This window comes from Nannobrachium achirus (assembly GCF_963921795.1).
Source record: "Nannobrachium achirus genome assembly, chromosome: 7".
In the NCBI taxonomy this organism is placed as follows: Eukaryota; Metazoa; Chordata; class Actinopteri; order Myctophiformes; family Myctophidae; genus Nannobrachium; species Nannobrachium achirus.
Genome location: NC_137816.1, coordinates 23,778,239 through 23,798,836, shown reverse-complemented (window position 1 = coordinate 23,798,836; position 20,598 = coordinate 23,778,239). Strand labels below are relative to the sequence as shown.

The 20,598-nt window shown below is 42.5% G+C and overlaps 1 protein-coding gene across 1 annotated transcript in view; it reads left to right on the top strand.

Annotated features, from left to right (window-relative positions):
* Positions 1–20,598, top strand: part of LOC308288651 (protein mono-ADP-ribosyltransferase PARP6) — a gene marked incomplete at both ends in the record, with an annotated part of 51,290 nt that overhangs the window by 10,526 nt on the left and 20,166 nt on the right. The window contains 8 exons of the mRNA XM_080730122.1: positions 6,685–6,762; positions 9,841–9,935; positions 12,781–12,841; positions 13,479–13,569; positions 13,970–14,036; positions 15,445–15,594; positions 17,610–17,760; positions 20,548–20,598. The exon at positions 20,548–20,598 is cut by the window's right edge and continues 81 nt beyond it. Coding sequence (XP_080586248.1) covers positions 6,685–6,762; positions 9,841–9,935; positions 12,781–12,841; positions 13,479–13,569; positions 13,970–14,036; positions 15,445–15,594; positions 17,610–17,760; positions 20,548–20,598 — 744 coding nt within the window. The remainder of the gene's footprint in view (positions 1–6,684; positions 6,763–9,840; positions 9,936–12,780; positions 12,842–13,478; positions 13,570–13,969; positions 14,037–15,444; positions 15,595–17,609; positions 17,761–20,547) is intronic.

Sequence of the window (20,598 nt, the reverse complement as noted above, 5' to 3'; positions counted from 1 at the left end):
TTTGTTGATGCAATTGTCAATATTAAGACTTAATATTATTATCTTAGTTTTAGTCATCATAGCTTCGTTTTTATTTCGTTTTCATCAGTGAAAAAAGGTAGTCGACTAACATTTTTCACAATCCTTGCCTCTTTCTTATATAATTTGACAATTTGGCCAATGTTTGTGTTTGACCGTTTTTTATAGTATAGTTTGTTGATGCAGTAATGGTCTTTTTTCATTTCATAGCTTTTTTTTCGATATTAAAAAGGTTGTAAAAGTAATCAAATTGTCACTTTACTGTCATCTGGGGTTAGAATCAAACTGGAGACAATGTGCTCGGCACACTGAACTTATCTACTGGTGCATCATTTATTTATACGGTATATGTAGCCCTGTTCAATGTTCCAAAGATTGGTGAATTTCACTGCTACTATGCTCGTACGACAAACTATAAAACAGGGCATTAATTTATGAAAATAAAGATAAAAAAATAATGTAATTAGATGAAATGTGGAGATACAAGGTTTCTGCCTAACAGCAGCTATTACATAGCTCTGTTCAGTGTTCCAAACTGCTTTGCGCAATAAATAAAATGAATAAAAGAAATTATAATGAAACCATACAAAGAAACAAAAATGTGTAGCAGAAAAGATCAGCATTATAAATAATAGATTTTCCTGGAAGTGCTTAAACAGGATGATACTGAATTGACCAGAACAAATGCCCTGTCTCCTTATTCATTCTCCGGCAAATGGATTTACTATCAGTATGTAGACTTCCGTTTACCCCTGAAGCCTAATTGCACTTGTGTTGGCAGCAAAAAGAACCCACGCATGCATGCACGCACACATGCACGAACAAACGAACGTACGCGCGCGCGCACACACACACACACACACACACACACACACACACACACACACACACACACACACACACACACACACACACACAAACACAAACACAAACACAAACACAAACACAAACACAAACACACGTACACATACACGTACACATTTAAACTGTAAGAACTAATCAAATTGGAAACAAAGAACACCTATTTGGCTCAAGAGACAGCACAATTCCTTTTGATGTGCCATTAAAACATTCTCCCCTTATTTGAATTCAGGACAAAAATCCTTTTTTTATCAGGGTCACTGCTCTTTAGTTGGCCTTTGTATCTCCTGCCAGAACACATCAGGGAAGCGCAGGGAGATGTTTCTTTTATTGTGCTCTGTTGTTTGGCAGCTGGAGGCCACGCCACTGAGCAGGACATTTGTCCCAACACCTGACCATTAATCCATCCATAGGTCAGGCCACCTGGGTCATTGTCCATTCATCCGGTCATTAGGTCTCAGCGTCCATGATTAGCATCAAAGCCTGCATGCATGCATGCATGCATGGCTGCTGCCGGCGACTATTGTCTCTCATTGCAAAGGCAGATACCGGTATTTACATCCGAAAACACCCCCAATATTAGTGAAATGTGTTGGTTGGTTGACATGCTTGTATTTTCCTATAATGTAATCACGTTTTTATTTTTTATTTTTGAGGTATGATTAGGACAAATTACATCTATTCTACTCAGAATTCTGGTATTCAGACCAGAAAGTGGACGAGAGCTAATAATGTGTTAGTTAATATGCTTTTATTTTCCTATAATGTAATCATGTTTTTAACCTGTAAATCATGTTTACCACAAACCATCTACATAATTCTGTTATTCAGACCAAAATGTGGATGAGAGCTAATACGCCCCCCCCCCCACACACACACACACACACATACATATACGCACGCACGCACGCACGCGCACACACACACACACACACACACACACACACACACACACACACACACACACACACACACACACACACACACACACACACACAACACAGTGTGGAGCCATTTTCCTCCATTCTTCTCTCTCTCTCTCTCTCTCTCCCTCTCTCTCTCTCCAGCCTCTGATCCTCTCCTCAGCAGCAGTGCTGTCAGCTGCAGGGTCACATGACCAAGCTGCCTGCTCCCACTGAGCATGCTCCGGACCCTCAGTGTTGTCAGGCAAAAAAATAAGACAGCAGTCGGGAGCAGAGATCTGCAATAGATAAACACACAGACACATACACCAGCTGGCTCGCTGTCAGACACATACGCCGACAAGCACGCCGACGGAGCCAGGCGGGCAGGCAGCATCAAAATGGAAGGGATGGCCCCGGCGCACCTCACAGCCGTATAGTTGTCTTTTAAAAAAAACGGGCTTATTTTTCCACATTGTCATCATTACAGAGGAGAGAGAACGGCGGCCACCGACAGGCACAGAGAAGCAGGTGCACCCTTTAAGAGTGAGGAAAACGGAGGAGGCAAGAGAGGCAAGGACAGCGTCATCATCCCCTCTCTCTCTCTCTCTCTCTCCATCTTCGTTAAAGGTGAGTGTGGATGGTGAGGATGGAGGTTGGAGGATGAGGATGAGGGAGAGGGGGGGGGTTGTGTTAGAGCGGGGGGGGATGTGCGGATGGGGGAGGGCGAATTGGCCCGCATTAGTGTGCGTTAAATGATTATTGGGGAGGAGAGGGGTTTCCGTTTTCCCGACTCCATTGGTATGTGAGACGACAAGAGGCGAGGGGGGGGGGGGGTTTGGGGGGGGTACATGGCCGGGCCAGCAGGCAAACAGTGGAGTGGAGGAGACATGGGTGATGAGCGGTGCAGGATCGTGACGCCGCGCAGAGGAACTGGGTCTCAGTGTAGGTGGAATGGATGATGGGGACACGATCAGACAGCATGTAGAATGATCTGCAGGGCTTTTACATACATTTAAATCCCTTTAGAGAAGTGAAGAAGCGGACTAGCAAAAATCTGAACATGATTCTAGGCAGTCAATATAAATATGTACAAACTAAAGATTAGGTCTGGGTGTGCAACATCTATAATATAAAATGTCTCAGATCTAAGGACAGTGTCCTGCACAAGAGCGAGACAGACAAGCATATACAGTAGATGACAAAGGAGGCAATAAAAATAATGATTGGGTTGTCATAATTGGCTTACAGTGCATCTAACAGAGCCTGTGTTAGCCTGTACACCGTATTTGCTTTTGTTTACGAGCACAGCGAGTGCTGTGCTAGAACACGATGACAAACATGTAGCACTTGTCTAACAATAGAACAGTATATTATACACAGTATAGCATTGTATTGTTCATTCCAGTGAGATGTGACTCATGCAGTAGATCCTCTCCAGGGTTTGCAGTGCTTGCTCTTTGTTTACATGTGTGATGGAGGCATACAGGAGGTAGCCGCAGTGTCATCTGGGATGCTGCTGCTGCATGTAGTTCTCCTTCATTGTTGCAACGCACCATGTGACATTTCACTTGTAGGCCTACACTTCACATAAGGGATGGGACGATAATCGTTATTATCGTGATAAAAAAAACACTCAGGATAATCGTATCATGGAGATTTAAATTTATTGGGAAATTATCTTCCGTCATGCACTGGGCTCAATTCACCTTTTATTTGCAGAGCTTTAGCATTTAAACCCTCTATAATTGGTAAAACGGACCTGGAAATAACTTTCCAAGTATTTGTTTCACTCTCTACCATTTGCCCCAAAAAAATAGACGATCTATAAGCTCACAACGCGTCGCGTTGCGATGCGTTGTGAGCTTGTAGAGCTGTCTATTTTTTGGCAAATGTTCCGTCCCAGGATAATGAATGTTGGGGATATTTTGATTATCGCGATAATGTTGTAAATCGCAATTTCTTTGGTCACAATAATCGTGACATGAACTCTCATATTGTCCCATCCCTACTTCACATGGACCACCACAATGTATACAAGGCCCCTGGGGCGTTTTGTGTTATCCTTTTAGCTTAACCTTTGACTGTACTAGATTTATTGTTAACAAGCTTGTTAATAATTCAATAAATCAATCACAGTATATACTTCAGTTGACCGTGGTCCCCTTGCGGCTTTATACCCAAGTATAACGACGAGCTTGTAAATCTGCCATTTTGGCCAAATGTTTGCCAATTGTCACAGTCTTCAACTATTATGACATGCCCAGAATAGGGATGCAAATATGGTTAAATTAACTTATTTTTCAATCTTTCTCTTTGTCAAGATTATCAGACAACAGCAGCATCACCATTTACCGGTAATTGTTGTAGATCTCTTAAAAAATGTCTCTTCTAATAAAACTGTAGTCCTCAAAGTGGGGTCCTAGAGAGGGTTCCAGGGGGTCCCCAGCAACAGTAGTTAATAGTTAAAAGCATCACAATCATTTTTACCATTTATATATGTTGGCTATTCAAAAATAGCAGATCTACAAGCTCACCACACGTCAATTCGTGCTGCTCTGCGAGCCTGTTAAAAATTTTGAATAGTTTATTTATTTTTATAACATAAATCTTCCTTTCTTGGGGCCCCTGGCACAAAATATTTTCAGATTCACCAGTTTGGCAAATGTCTAATTTCTCTTTTGGGTCTCCAGCTAAAAGGTTTGAGAATCACTGATCAATAGCATCCACAGTGACCATATCCATCCAGTGACTATATCTTATGTGGCCTAATCCATAAATGGCAGTGGAGCAGCAGCATGGTCACGTCAGAGAAGATGTGCTGTTCCCCACAGCGACTCAAGGTGTTCTAGTCTATAGGTGCTTTGATATAAATAGGTGAAGTACAGAGAGAAATGTGGAAAAACATCCTGGGTACACAAGGTGCAGCAAATAAAGACCTCTCTCTCTCTCCCCCCCCCCTCTTTCTCTCCCTCTCTCTTTCTTTTTCACTCTTTCCCTTTCTTTCTCACTCTCTCTTTCTCTTTCTCCCCAGCTTTATTCTTTCTCACTCTTTTTCTTTCTTTCTCTCTCTCTCTCTCTCCCTCTTTCTCTCACCCACACACACAGTCTCTCCGCTGTGATTAATGCCACTCTGACAGACGGCAGAGATGGCTGTTGCTAGGATACATGGCAAGGTGGAGTGCGAGGCGATTAAAGGGAAAGGAAGGAGGAACGTGGCACTTTGCTTTGAGGACAGACCAGCTTTTTGCTTCTTTGTGTTTTCTTTCCCCCCCGGCTCGTGAGAGATGAGACTTTTATGCATTATTTTATTTACACCCTGGTTTATATATTTCCCAAGGTTTTTCTGGGATCTTGAGGAGCGTTCGAGACGGAGAAGAAAGGGGGACCGAATCCTCCTCCATTGGCTCTGCTTTCTACCTGGGGGGCTCAGCTGCCATGGCTGACAGCAGGAAGAGGCCCAACCACCGTCACTGAGCGAGTCTTATGAACAACACACCCGATGGTAAACTGTCCTTCTGTTGGTCTTACCAGTGTCATATAAATAGAGAGAGTTATGACACTTACGTTGACTCCCATTGTAAGCGTGGAAAACGGACGTGACGTTACTATTTAGCCTACTGGAGTCTGGTGATATTCCTGCTGCTCTTCAGCCTCGTCCACCTCCGTTGTAACCGAGTCATTTTCACTCGCTGCTAAGTAGACTAAATCACGTCTTTTCCCCCTTTTAACGCATTGACGGGCCTCTCCAAGTTAATTTAAGTAAATTTAAAAGTCAATAAAGTCAAATTTCTTACATTAAACATTAACTAGAGCCGATTACGTGAAATAATAATGTTGCCTACCTTGGAGAGGCCCCGTGAATGCGTTAAAAGGGTGAAAAAGACGTGATTTAGTCTACTTACCAGCGAGTGAAATACAATGGAGGTGGACGGGGCTGAAGAGCTGTAGGAATGTCACCAGGCTCCAGTGACGCCACTTCCGGTCTGCGGCGAGATCAAAGCGTGACGCCACTCTCCATACACTGCTCTGGGTCTTACTAGTCTTATGAACAACACACATTACTACTGTATGTAATACTGGACTGGAGTCAGTTGCATTGCATTGCAAAGATAGATTGAGATATCCCCCCCCCCCCCCCCCCCCCCCCCCCCCACACACACACACACACACACACACACACACACACACACACACACACACACACACACACACACACACACACACACACAGACATGCGGTAGACCTCCAAATCAGTTAGCAAACCTCTACATCAGAGAGACATAGTTAAAATACGACATTTTAACCACTAAACCAACCACACCCTATATACCTTGTTGGCTGGGCTCCGTCAGGGCTCTATACTAGGTCCTCTAGTATTTTCCCTCTACACCAAACATATTTGGCAAAAATAGTAAAATAGCAATAGTTGCGACGGGTCTTAAGCTTGTATATATGCTATTTTTGCCAAATGTTCACCTCAGAATAGGGACGCTGTGGTTCATGTTGTTAAAAGCCACTTTAATCAGTCTTTACAGTAAACTAACTTTGACTCCAATCTAGGGGCCTTTGCTAATAAGTCCCTTTTATACAAATCTATGGTGCATTTCCAACTGAAATTGACTGACAGTTTATTGACAGCTGTTTTGAGACAGTTTATTTGCTATTCTTTTTCTGTGCTTAATTGTAAGAGAATCCAATGCTTTGGGAGTAAATCATGCCCTCGCCTGTCTAGCTCTCTTCACATGCTATAAAAAGCACTGGTTTGAAGCCATTGAGCAAGACAAAGATGAGATGAGCCGAAACGATACGAGATGAAAGGAGTGTGTGTGTGTGTGTGTGGGGGGGGAGGGGGGAGTAGTGGTGGTCTCTAATGGTGGTCTTTTAAATGTATCGCCTGCAGGACATCAAAGGCCAGTGCTGGACGGACGAGGAGTCAGACGGGGAGAATGAGTCAGAGCAGTTCCTCTACGGCATCCAGGTATATTTTCTCTTATCTATCAGATAAACCACCAAACTCACTCACTCACTCACACACTCACACACTCACGCTCTAACGCTCTAACGCTCACGCTTATCTACGTTTATCTATTCACTCGCTTCAGCAACTGATCCCAAAGTTCACATGGTATTGGCCATTAGCATTATACCAACGGTGACGGAGCCCGAATTTCATTTCTCCCAAATTAAAGCTGTTTATTAGCGTTTTCTTTGCCTGTTGTCATGGTTACGGTCCGTTCCTCCAGGCCATGGGATCTGTAGCCCCACACACACACCCCTCTCTCACAGTTAGGAATGTGCATTCTCTCTCTCTCTCTCTTTCTCTCTCTCTCTCTCTCTCTCTCTCTCTCTCTCTCTCTCTCTCTCTCTCTCTCTCTCTCTCTCTCGCTTTTACCAGGTGCGTTTGATGTGTGTCTCATCTTCCAACGGGTATGAAAAAACTATGTGGAGCAAGCGCATTCATACTTCTATTCACCTAAATTTGCTGTTAAATTATTTGCATCATAAATATACACTCCTCCATGAGCTGCTCCTTATATTATGATGCTCCCACATATTCTCACGCACGCACCACAGTAACTTTCCCCACAACCCACACTCTGCACATATTTTGGAGCACATATCTTCGAACGGGTAAGGTCTAGTTCCCCCTGAAGCAACAAGCAACCAGGAGTAATTAATGCAATGGTCAGAGTTGTCGGCAGGCCATTATCATCCCTGTGGACCAAAGGCCAGTCCACACCAATGCAACTCCTTGCAACTACAGCTTGGATCTGTGGAACCATAACATTAAGTTCTTATTTATCAGTATCACAATGAGAACTATCTTTTTAAAGGAGAATTCATTTTTAAATCTTAATGTCATTAATATTAATGGTATCGTTAGACTCTTACACCTCATCCGCACTGCCCGCGAGCGATGCGATGTTCCGCGAAATACTATCCGCATATGGAGCGTCGGACATTGAGTTGCGACGTAGCCTGAACCAATCAAATAAATACATAATAATATAAAGTGTTTGGGGGGCGGGACATGGCCATTCATCTCTATGGACGTTGCCGCGCAACCTCGCTTAAATAGAGGCTCCGTGAGCGAAAACCGGAGGGGTGGACGACGTCGCTGCACAACGCGTTGTCGCTCGTGGTAGGTCAGGACGTCCTCATTGAAACACTTGTATTTTAATGAGATTTCATCGATTGCGTCGCTCGCGTCACATCACGGGCAGTGCGGATGAGCTGTTAGTGTTTTGCCAATTAGTTTGGGGGCCCACTTGCAATATCCTCACGGCCAGAGAAGCACTGAGTTAATGTAAGAGTAGGCCTCCGCCCTCAGAGAGCCATCAGATACCTAACCTCTGCTGCCAGTCAATACCAATCTCAAGTAACACCGCCAAATCCTCCCCCTGCGAAAAAAAAGAACCCTAACATTTTATCAGATACAAATCTAATGCTTCAGTTTCCCTACAAGACTTAATCTGACTATTTAGCCAAGTGTTATCTTCTTAAGTCTTGTGGTCGACAAGTAAATCCAGTCTGGCTTAAATGTTTTTTTAATCATTTTCAGAAACATTACAAAACATGAGGATTATGATGATAATGATGGTTGAATGTACTACAGACCCACTTAGAGAATGGGAGATAGATGTCCAGACATTGTGTGTCTGTGACAGACACGAGACGTAAAACTTGGGAATGAATCTGCACTGCAAGTGGCCAATGGGGATGAGGTTCACCACCTTATGTAGATTGTACAGGGAGTCAGTTTAAAATCACAAGACTGTTTTTAGAAATGATACGATTGTTTAGTATGGTTAAATAGTGTCATGTGGCACGCCTAACACTATTCGCGTTTGATTACAATTAACTGTATGTGTGCGTATCTAATCTAATCTATCTATAAACTATTACCAAAACCAGGGACCAGCACCAGCTCTAAAATCGTCTCAAGGGCAGTGGCCGGAACATGTCCCTTAAGCCTGATACTTAGTTGCGTGCCAATGTCTTGAACAGACAGCTCAAACTTTATTCATAAGCACATTTACAACCTTGAAGATGGACCAGTGCTATACAAGGTCAGAATAAAGTACAAGACAAAAAAAGACGAAGACAACGGATTAAGACAAGAAGACATACTGTAAAAAAGGCAAGACAAATAATACATTACAAACAGAAATTAAAGGGCTAAGAAACGCATTACAGAGTTATAAAATAAAACTCAACTCTGTCAAAGCCAAAGGCCACTGGGAAAACATGCAAAGCCTACACAGAAAGAACCTGTTCTTGCTGTGTGTGTGCTGCCCACTAAGAAAACTCCTCGACATGACACAACAAAACTGACATAACAAAGAAATGAATCTCAAGTATATCGTTTTCTCTCCATTTTGTCCTGGCCTCCCCCTGTTACTGTATGTTTAACTACTTGAACCCCCAGCATCCCCATTGTGGGAGCATTCGCCAATGCTCCGCCAAAGCGCACCAAGTACAGTCTAACTCTGGTCGGTTTTACTAAGACTAGAGCAGGGGTCTTCAATGTTTTTCAGGCCAAGGACCACTTACTGTGGCTGAGAGAGAGAAATAAAGCAGGGGGCGTCCGCTGGCCTGGTGGTCAAGGCGCATACCACATACTAGGCGATAATGCCTGCTGGCGTCGCCGGTTCGATTCCCGATCCGGACGACCTTTGCCGTATGTCATTCCCCATCTCTCTCCCCATTTCCTGTCAGTCTACTATCCTATCAAATAAAGGCATACAAAGCCCAAAAAACTAATCTTTAAAGAGAGAGATAAAGCAGGGATCGAGGGATGGACCCAGACTACATATTGTATAAAATGGTGTTGCGGCTTAATCCTTCGTAGATTTCATAGATTTTTGGCTAAATTTCTCCTCAGAATAGGGATGCTAGGGTAGGTAGGTAGGTAGGTAGGTACTTTCACCCGCTACCCAGTATTTACTTTTACTTTTTTATAATACTTATATGTTTGCCTTATGACGTGCCCAAAATAGTTACACTAGCTGATGGCAAGGCGTTTAATAGAGTGTGTGCTTTGTGTGTCCACAAGGGGAGCTGTGCTGCTGACCTGTACCGACATCCTCAGCTAGATGCCGACATCGAAGCGGTCAAAGACATCTACACCGACAGCGCCGTTTCTGTCAGGTAGGAAACTGTCTCCCAAACAATGGGCTGGGACTGGACCCGTTTTTGGGTCAATGTGGTTACATTTGTACACTAACAGTACACTATTACAGTTGCAAATGGATGTAACTGAGGATTTCATTCGATGTTCCATGTTGGGGAATGAGAGCTGTTTATGCATTTCTTTTCAGTTATAGCCTATTACTATTCTTTTAGCTGCAGTGACACGCCCTATCGATTATTTTGTATAATTTATGAAATTGATTGGTTCAATTAATTGTTACACCCCTACAAAGAATGTACCTACATCAGCATGTGGTTGTTATGTACTGTATGTTGTGTCCACTAGGGCAGTGGTTCTCAACCTTTTCAGGCCGCGACCCCCAAAATAATGATATTTTAAATGGGGACCCCCAAGCACTAAGAGTTGAGGCATTACATTTTGTATAACATGGTTCTATTGTTAAAATAGCCGATCTACATGCTCACAACGCCTCGCAGCATGTAGATCGGCTATTTTCACAACAATTTCTGACTCTAATATTTGACAATTTGGACAATGTTTAATTTGTCATTTTAGAGCTACTGTATTAAAAAGTCCTTAAATTGTCATTTTAGAAATGTGCATTTACCCTCTATACACTTAAACTTTATGTTGGTTTGTTTACTGTTGAGTGAGAAAACAATGTTGCACATTAAGTTAATCAACTGGGGACCCCCTCAAATAATTTGGGGTCCCGACCCACAGGTTGAGAACCACTGCACTAGGGTGGGGGGCATTCCAACCACCTCAAAGCAATTGTTTTGATTGTTTGATTGGTTCATTGAATAATCTATTTATAGTGTAAAAGTACAGCTTACGCTAAAAGAAAAGAAGCATCATAGCATCAACATAAACATTCACACATCTAGACCAACATCAGTACAAAAAGGAAAATATCAAAATATGTTGTTTAAACAATTCATGATGGACTGTAAAATTACAATAAACATTTGGAATTACCAACAGGTTGTTAGCTTTCTTGCTACAGTATGTAATAATTAAGCTTAAGCAAAAAATTAATAACGTGGATTCGTGGATTCATTGGCCATCATGTTTTAATGAACAAATGTTAGGTATCTTTCTCTGAAACAATGTGACAGGTAGAATATTTAAAATAGGCTAACCATTTTTCGTCACTGTTTGTCGACAACAAATGACCACTTGTATGATGTCAGAAGTCATAGACATCATAGGACTTTCACATAACGAATAACTGAGGTAGCATGTTTGGGCTCTCACAGCATATCTCCTTATATAGTACTGTACATGGATCTCCATATATGGGTACCAGGGGACTCCATATTTGGGTAACTGGTCCGATATACATCACTGGCCAGACGGCCAAGACATGGCGCGAACTTGCCCTTTAGCGCTTGTCGCCTTGAGGCGTCTTACTAGTATTTGAAACGGCACATGCTGACTCTGTCTGTCTGTCTGTCTGGACGGACGGACGGACGTGTACTAAGGCTGGGCAATATATCGAAAAATTATCTATATCGAGGTATCAACATGCAAGGTATACATATCGACGAAGACGGCTTGAAATAAGGTATCTTGTATGTTTCAAATTAATTGACAGACACAGTATGCATCACGTAGCACATGCAAAGAAGCAGTCCATCTGTAACCAGGTGTGGTTATTTCAATAAAACCATTGTTGTCAAATGGAAATGAGGCGTTTAATTTCTTTATTCTATGTGTACTGTGCAGTGTGCATGCATGCATATTCTATTCATTATCTGGGTTAGGCAGGCAGCGGACCTAGAGCAGAAAAACATAAAAAACAATATAATGCTGTTTTTACTAATATCGTGAGTAATATCGATATCGAGGTATCCAACAACGTTATCGAATATCGAAGGTTTTCCTAATATCGTCCAGCCTTAACGTGTAAACTGTTTTACGGTCTATGGGTTTGCTGCTCTGACATCACGCTTTGACATCACTGTGATGTCACGGGAACCATTCTAACAGAATCCCTTTTAGGCCCATATATGGAGATCCCTGATATCATCAATATTAAGCCCATATCTAACAGGACTTCATATGGGAATGCCCATACAGTATATGGAGGAAGACAGCCAATATCTGTGTGGCTGGTTCAGACAGGGATCTCCATGTATGGGCATAAAAGAGATTGTATGTATGATGTCAGATGCGATAGACGTCATAGGATTTTCACATAACGAATAACTGAGTAAGCATGGTTGGGCTCTCACAGCATATCATGGATCTCCATATATGGGTACCAGGGGTCTCCATATATGGGTAACTGGTCTGATATACATCACTGGCCAGATGGCCAAGACATCGCTTGTCACCCTGAGGCGTCTTACTAGTAGTAAATAGTTTATACAAGTTCGGTATTCAAAATGTACTTGACTAAAAGTACAAAAGTATTGGCATCATCAAGTACTAAAAGTAATCTTTCTGTGGAAGGTCCAATTTCTCAAGTTTCCAAGCAGATCTACAACCGAGGTCTGAAGTGGTTTTGGAATAATAATCCAAATCTCACACACACATGTCGCGCACGCACGCACGCACGCACGCACGCACGCACGCACGCATGCACGCACACACACACACACACACACACACACACACAAGACTTCAAAAAGCCCTATTTGTAGATAAAACAAGATGTTGCCTTGTATCCACCAGTCCCTCAATAAAAACAGACACACATTAGAAGTGAGTTGTAATTTCATCACTTTGGCAGATCCTTGAGATTGAGCTCTAATTTTACCCACAGTCCATAAAGGGACCAGATGGCTTCCGTCTGTGTGGACTGAACTGTGTGTGTTTTCCTTCCTGTGTGAACAGGGAGTATGGAACCATCGATGACGTGGACATTGATCTGCAGATTAACATTGGATTCTTGGATGTGAGTGTGATGACGCCACCACCCACACATGCACTGACAACATGCACCGACAACATGCATGGAAAACATGCACTGTGTGCGTGTGTGCGTGTGTGTGTATGTGAGAATGTGCGTGTGTTAGTGTACCAGGTGTATTATTTCAATTCATTCTTTTTGGAGCTGTGTGGAGCTCCCTATACATGGCCGTGTGTGTATCCGTCCGTCTATGTATGTGGGTATGTATGTGGGTCCGTATGTAGCCTCAAGAATGTGGTAGTACCTTTTATGACCACACATGTTAAGGGAGGGGCGCTGTTTTCAACTGCAATACACACTCACACACACACACACACACACACACACACACACACACACACACACACACACACACACACACACACAGCTCCACTTCGAACAGAGGTTCGATTTTTTCTGTATGTGTGCTTGACTCTACATGCATGTGCATATTGTGCAGGTGTTGGTGCACATATAACGGTGTATGTGTGTGTGTGTGTGTGTGTGTGTGTGTGTGTGTGTGTGTGTGTGTGTGTGTGTGTGTGTGTGTGTGTGTGTGTGTGTGTGTGTGTGTGTGTGTGTGTGTGTGTGTGTGTGTGTGTGTGTGTGTGTGTGTGTGTGTGTGTGTGTGTGTTTGTCCCAGGAGGAGGTTGCAACAGCCTGGAAGGTTGTCAGAACTGAGCCTATCATTCTGAGACTTCGCTTCTCTCTCTCACAGTACCTAGATGGACCCGGTAAGTGGTTGGGGTGTGTGTGTGTGTGTGTGTGTGTGTGTGTGTGCGTGTGCGTGTGTGCGAGTGCACGCTCATGCACGTGTGTGTTAACCGAGCGTGGGAACTCTTGCAGTAATTCGCTCTTGTGTAGGAGGTGTGATTCACTCAACGTGTACAATGTAAACTACAGGGAGTGTGTGTGTGTGTGTGTGTGTGTGTGTGTGTGTGTGTGTGTGTGTGTGTGTGTGTGTGTGTGTCTGTGTGTGTGTGTGTGTGTGTGTGTGTGTGTGTGTGTGTGTGTGTGTGTGTGTGTGTGTGTGTGTGTGTGTGCGCGCGCATTATAAACAAAGCATTATTCAAGTGTGTGCGTGTGGTTTATAATGCGTTTAATATAATGAGATGATGACTCATCTGTTTTCAGAGCCTTCTGTGGAAGTGTTCCAGCCCTCTAATAAAGAGGGCTTCAGTTTGGGATTACAGCTGAAAAAGTGAGTATTACGTCTCTAGCTAACAGCAATAATAAGAAGCTCTGTTTGTATAGCACCTTATGTACTTGCAGCTCAAATTGCTTTACAACAAGGATAAAAGAATATTAAAAACATGTAAAAGAGAACATTAAAATGAGAATAAAACCCACTTGAGGTAATAACAATAATAATAAGGTATAAATAATAAAGTACAAGTACATAGAACTCTGGGTGCATTAAAAGTGCAGCCGAGAGCAAGTGCAAACAGTTAAGGCTAAACTTATCTAGGGAGCTGGCTTCCCTTGTGAACAATATGATTATGCGTAGTACAGTTTAGGTTATGATTCCCAGTTTACAAATACAATAATTAGTAGACACACACACGCACGCACGCACGCACGCACGCACGCACGCACGCACGCACGCACGCACGCACGCACGCGCACACACACACACACACACACACACACACACACACACAGTCCGTTCACTTCCCCCTCCTCGGTCCTTTCCTTTCAATTAAAATGTGAAAACCGCAATTCAAATAAAAAAAGAAAAACAATTTAGTCGTCAACATTTCCTGCAGTGATCAGATGCAAGATCCTTCTCAGAGTAAAACTAGATTAGCAGTTCTTCAACATCCTACTGTTGAATGAATGTGACTGAAGTGAAGCTGAGCAGACCCAGCCTCAGTGCATGCAGAGCAAGCCTGGAATTGTATGGCTTTTGGGGCAAGGCCACTAGGACAGTGGTTCCCAAACTTTTTAGCCTGTGACCCAAAAGAGAAATTAGACATTTGCCCGGAACACAAACTAGTGAAAATAGCAGATCTACAAGCTCACAACGTGTCCCTTTGCACGGCGTTGTGAGCATGTATGGTACATGTACTGTAGATCTGCTATTTTCACAATAGCACCGCTTTATACAAAATGTAATGCCTCAACTCTTAGTGCTTGTCAGGGTGGGGGATCCTCAGTTAAAATATAATTATTTTGGGGGGTCATAACCTATAAAGGTTGGGGACCACTGCACTAGGACACACTAAGGACACACACATGGTGGCCATGGCCTTCATGTCCTCCATACAGGAGGACATGAAGGAGTGAACACAAACTGCACACAAACAAAGTACTTTGTTTGTTCACTGGTATGCCCCTATTTAGAGTGGCAACCAACAATTAGATTGGATAGGTGATTATTCTATCAAGTACTCTTTTTTTCAATCAAATCATTGAAAGGTGTTTTTATTTTATAATTTTGTTTAATACATCAATTAATCTATGCGATTAAAGACAACACAAAGCATTGTGATGCATTGTGAGCTTGTAGATTTGCTATGTTTGGTATTTTTGATACGGTATTTAAAAAAAGAAAAAATGCTTTTTCTATGATCTGTTTGTTTGATTGACCGTACCTCTGTTTGCTTCAGGATCCTGAGCACGTTCACCTCGCAGCAGTGGAAGCACCTCAGTAATGAGTTCCTCAAGGCCCAGCAGGAGAAGAGACACAGCTGGTTCAAGGCTGGGGGAACCATCAAGAAGTTCCGTGCTGGACTCAGCATCTTCTCCCCCATACCCAAGTAGGCTCTCCTCTGTCTCTGTATGTCTCTGTCTCTCTTCTCTCCCATACCCAAGTAGGCTCTCCTCTGTCTCTGTATGTCTCTGCCTCTGTCTCTCTTCTCTCCCATACCCAAGTAGGAGAGCCTACTTGGATATGGGAGGAGAGCCTCAGATCTGTCTCTGTCGAGAACGAAAGAGACTCTCTTTCATTTCGTTCTGTCTCTGTCTGTCTATGTCTTTGTCGCTGTCTGTCTGTGTCTCTCTCCTCCCCCTACCCAAGTAGGAGCTCCTCTGTCTCTCTTTGTTTCTTTCTCTCTGTAAGGTTTGCGGTTATGGAAGGTCTCTCTGTCTCTCTTTGCTTTCTCTCTCTCTCTCTGTTTAATTATTAGTCAACCAGAGAAGGCTTCTCTTTTCACTTCAAAGTTTCTGAAGCCAATTACTGGATCAGCGCTGAAATGTATTTGAGGTTTTACATTGTGTACAGTACGTACTGGCTGCCAGTATCTGATGTAGAGACTAGTGTTTGTAGTTTATTTCAAATTGTATAGCAATCTGCCATCTGTTCTAAAAAGGATGAACTGCTTACATCAAAGAAGAAATGAAAAAAATAATGAAATACATAATATGGCGTAGTGCCACAGCATAACTTTTTAGTTTTTTGTGGAAATAAGATATTGTCTCTGTCGGGTGGATACGTATATATCCAAAACTGTTCCTTTCAGGATTCAAATTCAAAAGTAGCAGATCTACAAGCTCAAAACGCGTCGCTTCGAGCTTACAGATCTGCTACTTTTGATGATTTTGTGTGAAACTGTAGTATGATCAAGTAGAGCGTAATTTACAAAAAAACACAAAAAGTTATAATATGGTGATGAGAGGTTTCTGTCCGACAACAACAACGCTATGGGAATGAGATTGCCATATGTCCACTGCATACATTCGAGTGTCCCTTGACACTAGGGCTTACCAGTGCCCTCGATAAACTTAGATGAATCTCTGCCCTGCATAAACTTAGTTAAGAGTTCCCAAAAATCAGTTTTTCCTGTTCTTGTCATGACAATAGCCATGTGGTGCATACAGGGGCGTCACACCAAATTTTGGGCCCTGGGTACAAGGATTCACTGCGGGCCCCCCATGAATGTTAACTATTGAAAAATAGCAGATATACAAGCTCACAGCGCGGCACCGAGTGCCGCGCTGCGAGCTTGTAGATCTGCTATTTTTGAAAAATCGTGAAAATGTGTGCAAGAAACCTATGTCAAGGACCCCCAAGATGATATGTATTTGGCCACGGACCCCGATCTCAAAATATTTATTTCCAGGGACCCCCAGAAGCAAAATTTGAGTTAGAAATGTTCGCTTAAAAAATACATATATTCAAAGATTTTCACACATTTTCACAACTTTTCAAAAATAGCAGATCTACAAGCTCGCAGCGCGGCACTCGGTGCCGCGCTGTGAGCTTGTATATCTGCTATTTTTCAATAGCTAAAGTTACTATAGGGCCCCTCCACCTTGGGCCCTGGTAACTCAGTCCCACTTTCCTACCCCTTGTGACGCCCCTGGGTGCATATGGCAGCCTGCCCTCCACCGCCAAGAGACAATAATATAATAACAATTAATAACTCAGCTCTCATTAGTGATACACCGGTAGCATTGCAAGCAGGGCTGGGAATAAAGAGTGCATTTGGTATGCTCTTATTTCACTCATGCTTGTACTGTAGATCAGCTCATTTTGTCAAACGTTCCCCTCGGAATAGGGATGCTGTGGGTTCCAGTGGTTTAACAAAAGTGGTATTTAATATCGTTAATCACATTTGTTTTTACCACAATAATTGTGACATGTCGTGACATACCAGTCTACAAGCTCAAATGTGTTACGTTTGGCAAAGATATTTCATGTAGAGGGAGAAAAGGAGAAGCCCAAGTATAGAGCAGTGATCAATGAAGAATATAGGGTTAGTGTCTTGTATTATGTCCTGTCCTGTATCAGAATAGGGATTCTGATGTGTGTTTTTGGTTTGTTTTGTTTCAGGTCTCCCAGCTTCCCTCTGATCCAAGACACTGTTCTGAAGGGCAAGCTGAGCGTCCCGGAGCTGAGAGTGACCAGGCTGATGAACCGCTCCATCTCCTGTACCATGAAGAACCCCAAGGGGGAGCTGTTCAGCTACCCACCCAACAGCCAGGTCCGAGAAACACACCACTGACACCATCCCATAGAGAACTCTGGTTCTAAACCTTTTCAGGCTGTGACTCCCCAAAATAATCATATTTTAATTGGGAGTTTAAGCATTACTCTTTCTACAGATAAATATTGTGAAAATAGCAGGCAATAGCATAGGCATGAGCTTGTAGATCAGCTATTACATTTTTTCTTATATTATTTGACAATTTGGCCAATGTTTGACCAATTGTTATTATAGTATAGTTTGTTGATTACTTTATTTTTTAGTTTCTAATTAAATTGTCACTTCACTGTCATCTGGGGACCCCCCCATACATCATGTGGGGACATTTCTGTACATGTATTAGTGGTACAGCAGTTAATCAATATACAAAGATAATATAATTTAATAATAGGAAATAGAAAAGAAAAATGCAGATCTACGAGCTTGTTGTATATCGTTTATTTTTGGTCAGGATAAAAGGTTTAAATGGTTCTTAAGTGGTTAATCAGTCAGATTGTAAAAAGGAATAATCGCTAGGCATAAGCGATCTTTTCTCTGTTTAGAATTAAAGTTTGTTCAAATGAAACTGACAGACCTGAAATGAAATTGGCCCCCGATCAATGCTTTTAGACACACACATTAAAGCAGCACTACAGTAGAGTGTAAATATAATATAATAATTGAAGTGGTTGTATTTTGTTTCCCTGCTCTTCTATTAAGACATTTAGATCGTGTCTCACCTAGACACAGGATCTGACACATTTTTTTACGTAATGATCGAGATTCAATTTATCCCCTGAGCAAGCAGGCAGGCTCTATTAGCTCAATGGTAAAATAAATAAATACAAAATCAGTACTTGAGCAGGAAACCAGGTTCTAATTCGGGGTAGGTGAGGAAAGTTACATAGTGCTGCTTTAATGTGTTCTTTATATACTGTAAATGTGTTGTGTGTCACACTCTTCTGTCTGGTGGAAACATCATATGTCCAAAACTGTTAGGGCCTACCTTTTCAAATTAAAAATTAGCAAAAGTAGCAGGTTGACAAGCTCAAAGCTCCACGTTTCAAACTTACATATCTGCTGCTTTTGATACTTTAGTCGCTAAAGTATGGTGAAGGATATAGTTAGCGGTCCAGGTGCATACCTATCTGAAAATTTCATGTCACGATTATTGTGACCAAAGAAATCGCGATTTACAATATTATTGCGATAATCAAAATTTCCCCAACACCCATTATCCAGGGGCGGAACATTTGCCAAAAAATAGCAGATCTACTAGCTCACAGCTTGTAGATCGGAATTCTTTTGGCAAAGACATTTGATATACAGTGAAAAAAGATTGTATCAACTACGTATTGTACACCTTTTACCAATTATGGAGGGTTTAAGCGGTACCGTATATGCAGCTCGGCAAATAAAAGGTGAATTGATCCCAGTGCATGACGGAGGACGATTTCACGATAAATTAAATCTCCACAATACGATCATCGTGAGTGTTTTTTATCACAATATACGATAATATCTCGTATCCCATCCCTATGCATACCACATAGGATCCTGACGTCCTTTGCTGCATGTCATTCCCCATTTCTCTGAGTAGAAAGGAGGAGGCTCGCACACCGTCTTAAGTTCCCGTAAAGAGAATTTATTGGCAACGTTTCGACCCGCAGAGGGTCTTCGTCCTGCCTGACAAAGACTCCGGAAAGTTTTTGTACGATGTGCGTGCTCATTTGACTTCTCATATTCCCCATTTCTCTCCCTGTTTCCTGTCTACCTACTGTACTATCAATAAAGGCAAAATAATTGCTTAAACCGGCATGTTTTGAGCTTGTAGATCTGCTACTTTTGACGCTTTTATGTGATGCTGTAGTATGATCAAGTAGGCCATTAATTTATGAAAAAAAAAGAAAAACACACAAAAAGTTAAAATATGGAGATAAGAGGTGTCTGCCCAACATCAACGATATGTATATTTGTACAAGTGTGTATAAATGTGTGTAAGAATACATGAACAAAGGCACTAATGTTTATATTGTTGCTGTCAGGCAGAAACCTTGTACAGGTATGTTGAAAATAGTTACTTTTCAGAACAAGGAAAACAAATTGATCCAATGTAGTTATTATTTAGGTAAAGAGAAGCCCAGTGTGCTTCAGCCAGTAGAAGGTAGAAGGGCTCAACAGGGACAACTTGAACCAGAGAGAGAATAATACCTGGACCCTTCAGGAGAGACTACACAATTAAAATATACTAGAGCGGCCTGGGCCACAGGGTAGTGGTCCAGGCACTACCACATTTCCTGTCAGCCTACTGTACCCCTATCAATAAAGGCCGAAGGCCCCAAAAAAATATACATAATAAAAAAAAAATATATATAGAGCACTCCACTGGTCTGCTGTTCTATTGTTTTGCAGGGGTGACTGACATTTTGAAATACCGGTATGTCTTCCTCAGAGTCAAAAGGAGTTTAATTTAACCATTGACTAAATAATACGCTGGGTCCTATATGGAACACAGGTTCTCTCCCCCCCCGCCACCCATTTCCTGAATTGTAACTGTTTTGGACATAACAAGGTTTCCTCACCGCCTGTGGCGATAATGTTTGCGTTCCCTTATTTATTACCAGTACTGTTTGTTCACTGTACCCACGGAGACGTGTGCCTCTTCCCCCTCTTCCCAGTAGCGCACCAACCTGCACCGTCCCCACCTGAGCACCTTCTTCTCCCTACCCACCCCGAACCCTGAACATCATGGCTGGGCTGGTGCAGCGTTTTCCCATAATGCTTTGTCTTCACTTGACCCATCAGACTGTGGCTGTCCCGGCGGCCAGGGCCCCAGCGCAGATTACCACGAGGCAG